This window comes from Jaculus jaculus, chromosome 8 (assembly GCF_020740685.1).
Source record: "Jaculus jaculus isolate mJacJac1 chromosome 8, mJacJac1.mat.Y.cur, whole genome shotgun sequence".
Classification (NCBI taxonomy): domain Eukaryota; kingdom Metazoa; phylum Chordata; class Mammalia; order Rodentia; family Dipodidae; genus Jaculus; species Jaculus jaculus.
This window is the reverse complement of record NC_059109.1, coordinates 30,856,586-30,870,800: the sequence shown is the minus strand read 5'-3', so window position 1 is coordinate 30,870,800 and position 14,215 is coordinate 30,856,586. Positions and strand designations below refer to the sequence as shown.

The 14,215-nt window shown below is 36.2% G+C and overlaps 2 protein-coding genes across 13 annotated transcripts in view; one reads left to right on the top strand and one right to left on the bottom strand.

The window, feature by feature from the left end:
* The window catches only part of Khdrbs2 (KH RNA binding domain containing, signal transduction associated 2), a 502,543-nt gene that overhangs the window by 309,669 nt on the left and 178,659 nt on the right, over positions 1-14,215 (bottom strand). The window lies entirely within an intron of this gene.
* On the top strand, positions 12,338-13,548 carry LOC105944754 (nucleophosmin-like). The gene has a single exon (XM_045156388.1). The coding sequence runs from the start codon at positions 12,393-12,395 to the stop codon at positions 13,269-13,271; it is 879 nt and encodes a 292-aa protein (XP_045012323.1). The 5' UTR covers positions 12,338-12,392; the 3' UTR covers positions 13,272-13,548.

Sequence of the window (14,215 nt, the reverse complement as noted above, 5' to 3'; positions counted from 1 at the left end):
CACTGGAAAGTTATTGAACTAGATGAGGTATGTGTGAGGACTTCTAATCTGTAGCTAAATCTGTCTACTTTGAGAGACCAGTCTTGTAGGTCCAAGCCCTAAAACTGGGATCTGTGCTAGCTCCAGGAAGCTAAGTACCAGAACCCAGGCAAACTAAAACATAATCATGACAATACATAACATCCTATAACAAATGCAATATCTTATAATAAACAAACTAATATAGTTTAATTTTCAAACACATTATCAAAAACTGTAAATTTCAGAAAAATATTGAACTTATATGGTAAAATCTAGATGGACAGTATTGCTCAATGACAATATTTAGGAACCAATACATTTAAACCTCATCTGTATATATGTTGTTACATTTGAAACTATGTTTGTTGGGTTAATCAGAAATGGACTACTAGATTCAAATAATTATTGTTTTTTCTTACATGGAGTAAATAGAGCATTCTCCTGAGTCCAGTATGATCAGTCATGTGCTGCATTGTCTGTATTTATGCTAAAGACACAACACTATTTTCAGTGTATGTGGATAATCACAATGAATATTCAAGCAAACTTTCTAGGCATATCTTTATCATATTTACTTTACTATGTAGGATAAATTCTTGCACACATGTGAGTGTATGTGTAGAATCTTAAAAGAGGAAGACTTAAAAAGAGAAGCAGATTCTCCAACGGAGAGTAAGTTAGCACCCAGAAAATTGAAATAACACTTACTTTTTTGATAGACAGATTGATAGGTGTAGGCCCTCTTGTACCCCATGATTGATGAGAGCTGCCCCAACATAGCTCAAAAGGGGCCCAAATGAAACTAAGGACAATTGGTGAAACAAGCAAGGGTGATGTTTTCCTGTGAACTGGATACCAGCACAAAGGGGAAGGAGACCAACGCAGAGAAAAATCAACTCCTACCAAATCAGAGAGCCAGAGCCTCAGAGGCCCCCAACACCTCAGCACTGAAGCAGACCAAAAATGAACCCAACATGGCTCAGGGAAATTTTGCGGAAGAGGGGGTGGAAAGAATATCAGAGTCACATGTTGGGTCATGATTTGCAGAGACATTTAGCATACCAATAACTGGGGACTAACTCCACAATGCACGACCCATTTACATCAATAAGGAGGGTCTAATGGGAGGGGGTAGATCATAGATGAGCCTAAACAATGGTAACAAACTGCCTGTATTTGGTGAAAAGAAAACTAATAAATCAAATTAAAAAAAAAGAGAATAAAATAAAATAAAATACTGATTGCCATAAAAAGAGGAAGACTTATTAGCTAATTGCTTTCTTAAAGAAAATAACCTGCATAATAAATTAATGCTCAATTTCCAGTTATCCATTTAACAGGATGTTGAAGTTTAATTGTCAGCACTTGGATTAATGCTGAAGGCTATTTCATTAAATATAAAGCAGTTTACTTGGGAAGATGACGATGTAACAGTGATTCTATGTCTTTTCATATTTTATTATGTCTTTCAAGTTTTTTTTTTTTCCCCTTCAAGCTATCACTGTTTAATTTCTTAGGAAAACCACTCCAATGAGAATATATGTAGGTGGACTTGGATAATTGCATTAATATAACAAACCGTGAAAACTAACTGCGGTCATAAATTATGACATGATTAAGTATGGGTTACATATCCATGTCCTTGTATATATCCAAGTATAATTTTGAAAGCATATACTGTAATAATATGAAAGTAAAAAGTATTATACTAACATTTTAGTAACATTTACAATAAAATAGTACAATCAGAGCCATGAAATCATTTGCTAATATCAACATTGACCAGATGACAATTAGTCCTTGTATTCCGAGGAGGGTGATTTGATTTTATTTTTGACATGCATATTGAATATATATCATACACATGGATCATAGATACTCCATATCACCATCTTGTATCCACTCTCCGTATCCCTGTATTCCTTCTCATCACTGGGTAAGGGTTAGGCCCCAGAATAGAATGACTTGTCCTCCCCTGGTAACTGAAAATTATTATTACCTCATCAGGGAGGGCAAAGGCCTCCTGAGCCTCTCCTGTATTAATAGCATAATGTTGACTGGCAATGGCAATACCATGTGCAGGTCTTATGCAGGTAACCACAGCTGGTGTGAGTTCATAAGCTCAATGGTACTCCCATGTCTCTGTATGACACTAAATAAAACCTCTAACACATTTTAAGGCATGTTTGTGTGTGTGTATGTGTGTGTGTGTGTGTGTGTGTGTGTGTGTGTGTGTATGTGTGTATGTGTGTATGCATGTGTATTTAGGAATTATATTTTAATTCTCATACTATAGGTCACAGAAGACAAACTGTTTTTTCAATTAATTATCTAAGCATGTCTGTTCTCCCTGCAAATAGATGAGTGGTCCATCTGTATTCATTCCATTAACATAGCACAAAGAAAAGATCAGAAAACTAAGCTGCACATATCAAACAGTACTGAGTATGGCATATTAACAGATTTGTGGATTTTCATACTATATCTATCTCCACAAGTAATGCAATTATATAAGATATGAATCTCATGGATTACCTTGACACAGATAAAATTCTGTTAATAACATGTAGACGTATTGTGTTTTTACTTATTTTGAAAGAATGTGAAATGTAGCTATAATTGCCTAAGAAATAAAACTCTGAGTGGAAAGAAAAGATATTTTCATCTGGACTAAACCCTCTACCTTCTACTAGAGGAAAAATGGTAATTCGTAGAATACCAAACACACATGCATTGAATTTCATAATCAGAGCTGAATTTTACAATAGAAGAGAAAAGAGAGGAAACGGATCTTTATGTTTGGAATAGTCACAAGAGAGTCACCACTAAGCTGTGAGAGCTGAGGATGAAGAAGCTGCTTAGGTCCCAGATGCAGGGAGATGAGAATATCTAATATCACTACTCAGGGGCTCCAGTAATCAGACAGGGACCTTGTGGCATCTGTTCAGGGTCTGACGTAATTCTTTGGTGAATACTCCCTTACAACAATGTAATTTTGTAAACTATTAACTCTGGAGTGTGTAATTCTTCAGAGTGAAAATGTCACTGCTAATTACATGAAAATATTAGACACTTCATGAATCAATTCAGTATACCGTTTAACTTGATGCAGATGGCTTCATTTATATAACAAATCTAGTTTTCCTGAGGAGGGACTCTGAATCACTTGTTTACTTCTAAATTCTTAGTCTCTTTATTCAGAGCACTGGTGAGAAAATAATCTTCCACACCTTAATTTAGAAATGATTATTTGTAGCGTGAAATATGAATAACTATTCATGTTTCCTAGAAATAATACATGCTACCATTTAACACATAAACTATATGAAAAAAATAATCAGAGTAAACATATAACCAATACATCAGGAATACTTTCTAAAAGCCGGTTGTGGTGGCACATGCCTTTAATCTCAGCACTCGGGAGGCAGAGGTAGGAGGATCGCCATGAGTTCGAGTCCACGCTGAGACTACATAGTGAATTCCAAGTCAGCCTCGGCTAGAGTGAGGCCCTACCTTGAAACCACCCCCAAAAAAAGAAAGAAAGAAATACTTTTTAAAATCAAAAGTATAATAAAGAACTGACACAGATACTTCTGAAGAAATTCTGTACTGTGGAAATATAATTACACACTGAGATGTGTGAATATTTACAGCAGCTTTAGTTACAGAGCCCAAGCTGGAAACTAAAAGGCCAGCAATAGAAGAATGTATGAAAGCTGTGGAAGAGCTATACAAGGAAAAATTGCCCATGATGTAAAGAAACAACTTACTGATACACAAAATAACAGGCATGCCCCTAAATGTATTATGTACACTGAAGGAACACAGGCACAATTACATGCCATGTACTATTTAAGTGCACTTAGGAAATGCTACAAAGTTAAACAATATTAATGAAAAGCAAGTAAATATTCAGCAAGGATCCACAATAGAGGGAGACAGAAAAATTTCTGAGATAAAAATATAATTTGTGGGCTGGAGGGATGGCTTAGTGGTTAAGGCATTCGCCTGCAAAGCCAAAGGGCTCTGGTTTGATTCTTCAGGAACCAACTTAGCCAGATGCACAAGGCGGCAAATGCATCTGGAGTCTGTCCTAGTGGCTGGAGGCTCTGGTCCACCCATTCTCTCTCTCTCTCTCCCTCCCTCTTTCTTTGTCAAATAAACAAATGAATAAAAATAAAATATATTTTTTTAAAAAATATAATTTATCTTTATTTTGGTGATGCAAAAACACCATATGCATGTGAACGTTTAAAACAGTGACATTAATTTATGCAATAGTGACAGGAAAGAAGCAATGAGTTATTGATAGTATGAAACCAGCCATTACAAAGAATATGTTTGCACTACGGCGTTTTTGGCTTATATTTTTGAACAGTCTATAGCAGCATGGAAAGACTCACTGTTAGCTACACAGTTAAGTATATTTGATCAGGTTTCTAACCTAAAAGCTTCACAGTAGTAGAGAAGTGAAAAAAACTCAAAATTCTGAGCACAAAGATTCTGGCAAAGCCAGAGGTGTGGGAGCAACATGCTCGTGGAGCCTCTGAGAGCTCCAGACTCCAGCTAAAGGACACAGACTCCAGGATGCCATAGGGGATGCAAAGTGCCTCTTTCCAGGTGTCTGGGATAAACAATAGAGAGGATGGCTTGTGGCATTTTCATAAATAAGTCACATCTAGACTTTCCAGTTTATAACAGCCAGAGAACCAGAGTCAACTCAATTTTCTGTATCTTTTAGGTAATTTTTGTGATATTTGAAGTCATTCAGATCCATTTTCTACTTATCTTTTTGGGTTGCATATTTCCATAAATGTCAAGAGAAAAGAGTAGAGTCTATTTATTCCGTTGCTATGATTTTTTTGATGTTAATCCATGAATAAAGCAAGTAAATTTCATAAAACTGGATTCTAAGCTTTTAAAAATAGCATTTTACAATTATTTATTCCCACAGTGTCTCTCTAGGGCAATAATACAGTGTAGCTGCACAAAACAAGTGAATTATCACTTCATGTGCCAACAGTAGGATTGTCTAACGCATGTTGCATGTGTGTGATGCTGCAGGTGCACACATGCTTGGCTTCAGCTCCAAGGAAGGAAGATGAACACAATTCCCAAACCACCCTTATATTCTGAAACAAAAGTGGTTTTTTCACTTTACTACTTATATCCTGGGACACTGTGTTAAATCTATAATGCTCTGCCTCATATTATGAAATATTCCTTAAGACAAGTGATAAAGGTTATAATAAAAGTTTCAAACTTTCCTTTTGCTTAATACTAGCTAAAGATAAATAAAATATATTTGCAGAAACCTAACATTCATAGAATGAGAATCCAGCATCTGTTAACTCATCACAGCTAGGATATGTCAATTCTGTTTACAGCGCATCATCCTGTTCTGTGCCAATTACTGCCCACTATTTGGGTGTCATTTCGACTTAGATGAGCCTAATCTGAGAAACCCTGAGATTAAGTAAATAATAATGTGGCTGCTGGTACTAAAGAGCTGAACATCACTTAAATATTTGAGAAAATGAAGGTTTTGAGAATTATCTTTGAAACAAAAGTCCGATTATATAATTTAAAAATGTCTTAGGTAGGTAAATATAAGAAAGAAAATAAAAACTTGGAAAGCACCAAAAGTGTATAAAAATGTACACAGGGCAAGAACATGAGAACATATCTCACCATTGAAGAATTAGAAATGGCAAAGGGCATTCTGAGCTTCAAACAGGGATCATTCATTTTCTAGAGATATGCCATATTATTTTTATCAAAGTCAACATTTTCCTTCCTTTAATTTCCTTTTAACTCTATAGTGGTAGTAGTATTTTAAATTTGGCAATTGCATGCCTGTAGACTATGGATTCCTTATCTGATGACAACAGACATGAATCCTTGTGGAGTTCTCATTCATCTCTGAATTCCAATCTCAAAATAAAAAGAAAATCAATTTTAGTATTTTCAAAATTAACATGAAAGTGTGTTTGAAAAAAAAACATAGACAGTAATCATTTCTGTCATTAAAATTCAAAAGTAACTATAATCAAAAGAATTCTTAGTGAAAAATAAATAAATGCTCCTGTTTTATTGTGTTTGGTATGGTTACTCCTGTGTCAAACTTCAAGTCTATTAGACGTTCCAGAGCACTGCTCACATGAGGACTTTGTGGAAGCTATTTCCACCAATGTACAATGAACACTGTCCCGTTGCAAAAAATCAAGTATATAGGGCTGGAGAGATGGCTTAGCAGTTAAGCACTTGCCTGTGAAGCCTAAGAACCCCAGTTCGAGGCTCGGTTCCCCAGGTCCCACGTTAGCCAGATGCACAAGGGGGCGCATGCATCTGGAGTTCGTTTGCAGAGGCTGGAAGCCCTGGCGCGCACATTCTCTCTCTCTCCCTCTATCTGTCTTTCTCTCTGTGTCTGTCGCTCTCAAATAAATAAATAAATATTTTTTTTAAAAAAAATCAAGTATAATCAATATTGTTTATAGTAAAATAAATACATGCTCATTCATATCCTAGCATCTTAGTTTCCTTAGTCTTTTGAACATTGTTCTTGTGAACACTTATACATGGAGAACAATTAAAAATATGAACTCACTATTGCTAATCCATTAAGTTGAGAACCTAGTGATCTCTGTGTCTTTTTAAAAATAAATATTTATTACTAAGAACCCAAACAGGCAAATATTTATGAGGATTCTAGTTAGCTAAAGAATGATACAAATGTTTGTGATGATGGAATGCAGTTACTAGTCAAATTTGGAATGACTTGTGAAACAAACACTAATATGCATATAACAGAGCACTGGAATTCTTGGTCACACACACATCACTGCCAGAGTGCTGATGGTGCATTTGTGAAGTGCAAGACTTGCCCCTGAGCACACTACTCTGAGCTCATGATCCTTTTATCCATCTTTCTATGTTCCCCACACTGTGAGGGAACAAGTTGTCCAAACTGCTCTTCAAAGAACATAGATTATTTTGGGGTCAAGGTTAAAATCTGTGAAGCAAACATTTAACAGCATTCTGAAAATCTGCATATAGCAGCCACAGTCTTTCCATCAAAGGCTTTATAAGAGATTAATTTCTAAAGACTTGAAAGAGTGGGGTGGGGAACTGCAGAACATGATGTGGAATAACCTTTACAAAGAGTTAGAAAACTAACAGCAAGTTATATAGGGTGCAATGTGGGGCTATAGTTCATAATAATCTATAATATATTTGCTGAGGGACTAAAAGAGAGGCACTTTGAACCTCTAAGCACTGAGAACTAACTAATGCAAGAACTAATTAATACAGTAAGAAACTCCAACAGAGAGTGAAGTCAGCACCAGATAAATGGGATAACCATTATTATTTTAGAGAGAAACTCAAATGGTAAATGCAAAAATGTCACATGAATATTTTCTGGGCTCTTATAAATATTCAAATGTTCTATTTTGGTCAACAAGGTTTTCTGAATTTGGCCTGGGACAGTATTTTCTGTGTGGTACATTATCTTTCCCCTCTTGGGATACATCTAACATACCTGGTAAAGTGTTAGAGCGTTTCCTTTATCAAGTTATAATAAAACTAAACAGACTTGCAGGGAAATTGGAACCACCTACAGAATTAACCTTGAATATCCTGGCATTAAAACAGTTAATCAAAACTAGAAAGGCCTTTGTGATTAACTCAACACTTTTTATCTAACACTCTTTATTTCTATTATCTTACCTGGCATTAAAATTACTAGGGGGTGGAATTACCCATCTTGCAAGCATTTCCTTTCCTAGCAAGTCTAAGATAACATTTTGCTATGGGTTTCATTCACTTGGTGATATGGGCAAGTTCAAGGTAAATTAAAAATAAAAATCATAATTAAATCAACATAAAAAATCCCTACCCTGATACATATACAACTACCCCCCACAGACTTATACAGCTATAGTGACTGTCCTTAAAAAATAGTATAAATGCTAGAAAATAACAGAATTTAGATATTGCTTGCAATGTTGGGCATCTTTCAATATGAAGTGCCAAGTGTATTTTCTATTTGTAATTGTTGCATAACTAACTTACTAAACTCACTGCACTCAAATAACCATTTTTTATAATTATATTCATGGATTCTGTGGGTAAGAGTTGGAGTAAAGAAGAATAAATCCAGTATTTCTGGCACAAAGATACTAGACTAAGGCCTGAAATTAACCAGAGAATCCATCATATGTGTGAAGCTTGAGCTGAGAGGATTCAGGACTGGACTCAACTTGGACTTCCCACTTGGGCTTGTCACAGGGAAAGCAGCTTCACAATTTTCAGGGCATCTTTTAATTTCAAGAGATCTTGATTTTATAACTGAGGGGGAGAAAGCAGAGCTTTTCCTAATACAGCTTCAGCAATGACAAATACTCACTTCTGTGCATTCTACTGGTTACAAGAAAATTACTAAAACTATACCAAGTCAAGCGAAAGAGAAGTAAACTCAACTTATTTCCCTACAGAAGAAAGTCACAGAATTTGCAGCCATTTTCAAAACTGTATAAAATATGAACTTCAAAATATCACCAAGTTATACTGCCAGGTCCCTTTGTAGATTGGTTATGATTTATTTTAATTTTATGATCTTTTGAGATGGACGAAATAAAGTACCTGATAAAATGGAAAGTCTTTCATGTTAGTATAAAACAAAGTACTTAGATGGTTCTGGCGTCAGCAGTGAGGAAACAGAGGTAGGGCTCCACAGTGTCAACCTCGGCAGCCTGAGGAGTTCACCTCCACGTATGGGAATCTCAACTCAGATTAAATCCAACATTTGTAGCTTTAACACAAGAAAGAATTCCAAGAAATAATACATGAATCTAAGATGACAAGATTATTAAAGATATTCTAATATGAACTTAAGACCAAGTGTTAGGAAAAAAAAAAGGGACACTCAGAGAATGAAAGCACGCCCCAAAGTTCAGGACAAAAATAAGACATATCCAAGTGTGGCTATGGGCATCTCAAGGGAGATGTGCATTTCAAGTGTCTTGGTGGTGACTATATATAGGAATTCAGAAGCCTTTTAGGGTGGCTATGGAGATATGACAATATGATAAGATAATTCATGAATCACTAGATTTTCACGAGGAATTTATGATAGGGTTTTCACTGTAAATGAGATTTGGGGTAAAAAAATATGAAGTTTTATAGCCAGGATAGGGAGAAAGTCCTTAAGAAGTTGTTAATTGTGTTGGAATTCTTGTTTCTCTAATGGTGAAAAACTTCAACTGGACTCCAGATAATGGGCTCCTTTCCATTTTCATGCCACTAAATGCTCCTTATCTTTAAAATTTCACAATATGATAGAAGAATAAATTTTGTGAATCTCTTATTTCAATATTCATGTAAGATAAGGACCTAGTTCAGAAATGAATGGCAAGTTGCAGTGGAGGAAAAGGTACAATTAATTTAAAATATTTTGTCTAATTAGTAATAGAATTGGACTAGATAAAATTAGTGATTTAAAGAAAAAATAACTTTGAGTAACAATATATGAGACATAGCTACATCATATTCTGTCATTGGGGTTTATGAAAACATTAAGCCAGGGCAGATTTATGGTTCTTTTCAGTCTAAGGTCATAGTATCCTCCAGTAAATGACAAATTACATCTAAAAAGAAATGATACTAATGTGAAGATTATATTTCTCAAATATGATGATCTATTTTTCAACTCAAACTTAATATTCATAATTACTTAGTCACTAGAGTCCAAATATATCACATTTTGAAATAATATATTGGCTCAATATGGAAAGGCATAGCTCATTTCTTTCACGAAAATATGTGACCATAATTCATTGCTTCTTATGCATTTGGCACTGCTCAGGTAGGATCTTTCAGTTTGTCATTTTATTTCTTCTGAATTCAGATCTAAGAAGGGAAAGAATGCAATGAATTAAACCAAAACAAAACAATATCTGTAATTTATGATACTTTTCCTGCCTTCAAAAAGCTCAAGAGATTCTGAAGCAAATTATTGTGCTTCTTCTACAACCTCTGCTGGAAGTCGTGATGAACACATAATTATTTTCTTCGGAAAGGAATTTAAAAAAAGGACTGCTGATCTCCACTGTAACTTATTAGAGACACAGCTGAACTGAAAGCTGAAGTATCTAGGTACTTGATTTTTTAGGATTATAAATTGCTTTGGTGTTCCAGTTAATAAAGTGTTGAAACAGGAGACTATTTGACCAATCACAGCCAGCAATGAGCAAGGCTTCATCCCTTCGGAATCTTAGAAAGGATGAGCCTGTTTGATGTCAAGGCAGAGCCCAGAAGCCAAATGAGAGCAGGATGAATGCGGTGAGTCTCACTCCAGCACTGCCCACCAGGCAGCCTCTTCTCTTTGAAGGTTTTTAGCTGATTTGATTGTTGATGAAAATCAATCTTGCCATGAAATCAAAAAGGATTTACTAGATCAGCTGTTACCAAATACAGAAGTCATATTGTAAAGCAGAAACTGTTCATGTTATTAGCACATCAAAGAAAGATAGTTTGCCTTGAGAACTATCACAAGTTTTAAAATACAACTCCACCAAATATGACTTTCTTTGCAAAAACATGTAACAAACCACATGTTTTAAGACAGCATTCCAAAAGTTCATCTAAGCCCCTAGGTAAAAATGTCAACATGCTTTTCTTTGCAATATAAATTTTCTGCAATGGCCACTTGAAATTTCCACTTCAGGACAAAGGGTAGGTCTTCAAAAATTTTTTCAGCATATCAATTTCTTCACCATATTATAACCACTGTCTGGTTTTCTCTAACCTCTCTAACCCTTTTTCATCAGACAACATTTGCTGCTCACACTTTCCAAACATGGTTTTGTACAAGCAGTGCCTCCTCAGTTTTCCCTCACCAATCTTCAACATCAGCACCACTGAAAATAGCAACACCAGCTAAAGCTGATGGAAGTTCCCCCAAAGCCTACTCACAAGTACCCGACAATGAAACCAGCATCTGCATGCTATTTAGAACCATTTGGCCATATGCTATGTGAAGGACTTAGACTTTAAACAAACTCCTAATGTATCAGTTAATTTATTACAGCATTTTTAAATGGAGCCAAATACTGCTCATTTTACTTTCTAGATTTTTCCAAGAATACCTTGCCCTCACACAACTTGAAATTTATCTTTTGTTCTAGCATTCCAACATTGTTTTACGTACAATATGAGTTCATGTATTTTGGGGTCTGATAAACATGTTGAGAAAATCAGTATTTTTGTGGGAGCATTTTGCTCCTGGTGCTACCCTGGATGCTCTTTATTTTTGTGGAGACAGAGAGAGAGAGTGGATGGGAGGGAGATAAAGGCAGATAGAGAGAGAAAGAATGGGCCCACCACGGTCTCCAGCCACTGCAAATGAATTCCAGAGTATATGCCACCTGGTGCATCTGGCTTACATGGGTCTGGGGAATCAAACCTAGGTAATTAGGCTTTCCAGGCAAGCACCTTAACCTATATGCCATCTCTCTAGCCCAGCCTTGGACATTTATTTTTTTGGGGGGGGGGTGGATGTTGAGGTAGGGTCTTTCTCTAGCCCAGGCTTATCTAGAATTCAGTATATAGTCTCAGGCCAGACTCAAAGTCATTATCCTCCGACCTCTGCCTCCTGAGTGCTGGGATTAAAGGTGTGTACTACCACGGCTGGCTTTTTTGTTTTGTTTTGTTTTTTGAGGCAGGGTATCACTCTAGCCAAGGCTGACCTGGAACTCATGGTGATACTCCTACCAAGGCCTCCCAAGTGCTGGGATTATATAAGCTACCATGTCTGGTTCTCCCTCTGGACTTCGGAAGAGGGCTGTCCCTGTAAATGTTATGTGTATATGTATGTATGTGTTCATTTGTAGTGCCTATGAATATGTGTGTGTGTGCTGGTACATGTGGAAGCCACAGGACCTTAGGTGCCCTTCTCGGGAACACTGCCATCCACTTCCTTTGACACAGGGTCTCTCACTGGCCTGGAACTCACCGTTTAGGCTAACCTGCTGGCCAGCAAGCGTCAGATAATGCTTTTCTTTAACTCTTTTGTTTGATTACTTTGCTTACAAGCTTATTAGATAGTTTAAACAAATAAAATGTAACATTTTTCCTCATCACCACTGTCAACAACATAACATAAATACTACTATTCAAATTGTTGAATCTTATTGCATACCACTAAAACTTTTTTCTATATTATGCACTTAACTTTAAATGCTCTGTGAATAACTCTTAAAACTTCAAGTTTTTCCCTGGTGTGCTTCCGTCCTACGCGTCTAGTGTGAGGCGCCGTAGTTAGTTGTCTCCGTCCATCTCCTCACACCCCCCCCAAGTGCGTGCCACCCCCCATGGAAGATTCGATGGACATGGACATGAGCCTGCTGAGGCCTCAGAACTACCTTTCCAGTTCTGAACTAAAGGCTGACAAAGATTATCACTTTAAGGTGGATAATGATGAAAATGAGCACCAGTTATCATTAAGAACGGTCAGTTTAGGGGCTGGGGCAAAAGATGAACTGCACATCGTTGAGGCAGAGGCAATGAATTATGAAGGCAGTCCAATTAAAGTAACACTGGCAACTTTGAAAATGTCTGTACAACCAACGGTTTCTCTTGGGGGCTTTGAAATTACACCACCTGTGGTCTTAAGGTTGAAGTGTGGTTCAGGGCCTGTGCATATTAGTGGACAGCACTTAGTAGTTGTGGAGGAAGATGCAGAATCAGAAGATGAAGAGGAGGAGGATGTCTTAAGTATGTCTGGAAAGCGATCTGCACCTGGAGGTGGTAACAAAGTTCCACAGAAAAAAGTAAAACTTGCTGCTGATGAAGATGATGATGAGGATGAAGATGATGATGAGGATGATGAAGATGATGATGATGATGATTTTGATGACGATGAAGCTGAAGAAAAAGCTCCAGTGAAGAAATCTATACGAGATATTCCAGCCAAAAATGCACAAAAATCAAACCAAAATGGGAAAGACTCAAAACCCTCAACACCAAGATCAAAAGGTCAAGAAGCCTTCAAAAAACAGGAAAAAACTCCTAAAACACCAAAAGGACCTAGTTCTGTTGAAGACATTAAAGCAAAAATGCAAGTAAGTATAGAAAAGGGTGGTTCTCTTCCCAAAGTGGAAGCCAAGTTCATCAATTACGTGAAGAATTGCTTCCGGATGACTGACCAGGAGGCTATTCAAGATCTCTGGCAGTGGAGGAAATCTCTTTAAGAAAGTAGTTTAAACAGTTCCTTGAAATTTTCCATCTTCATTTCTGTAACAGTTGATATCTGGCTGTCTTTTTTATAATGCAAAGTGAGAACTTTCTCTACCATGTTTGATAAATGTTGTCTAAGTTCCATTGCCAAGAATGTGTTGTCTAAAATGCCTGTTTAGTTTTTAAAGCTGGACTCCACCCTTTGCTTGGTTTTAAGTATGTATGGAATGTTATGATAGGACATAGTAGTAGTGGTCAGACATAGAAATGGTGGAGAAACAAAAATATCACATGTGAAATAAACCCAGTATTTTAATAAAAAAAAAACAAAAAAACTTCAAGTTTTTATACTGAAGGATTATAACTATTACTATACCTGTGCAAACAAAACTAAACAAGTTAGTCATTGTTTTCCTCTACTTACCAAATGATCAATCTTTCTTAATTAGTTTTTAAGGAAATGTTAAATAAGTAAGGATGCTTAATTAAAATATAAGCTTTGTGGAGTCATGTTGAATGTTTTATAACTCATAATATTAGATTGATTTGAGCATCTAGGAAATGTAGAATGAAAATGTTGAAAGTCATTTTCCCATGACTTGCATAATTATCCAAGTATATCTTTTTATCAGGGATGAAATTAAGAATTAAGATATATATTATGTATAATTTTAACAGCATGCCTATTACATAAATACAATTTGCATTGTTATTTTTTGCCCAAAGAGAAGCTGATGATTCATTGGAATAATGTTTTGTGGAGTCATTTGATCGTTAGTGCACAGGGGAGAGTGCTCAACTTGGCTTTGTATGTAGTGGATTTTTTTTTTTTTTTGAGAGATTGTTTTTGAATATTTTCTTTAATTATCTGCAAGGAGAGAGAGAAAGAGAGCACTGATGATATCAGGGCTTCCCACCACTGCAAACAAAATCTATCAACAAAAGAAGAGAGAGTTGA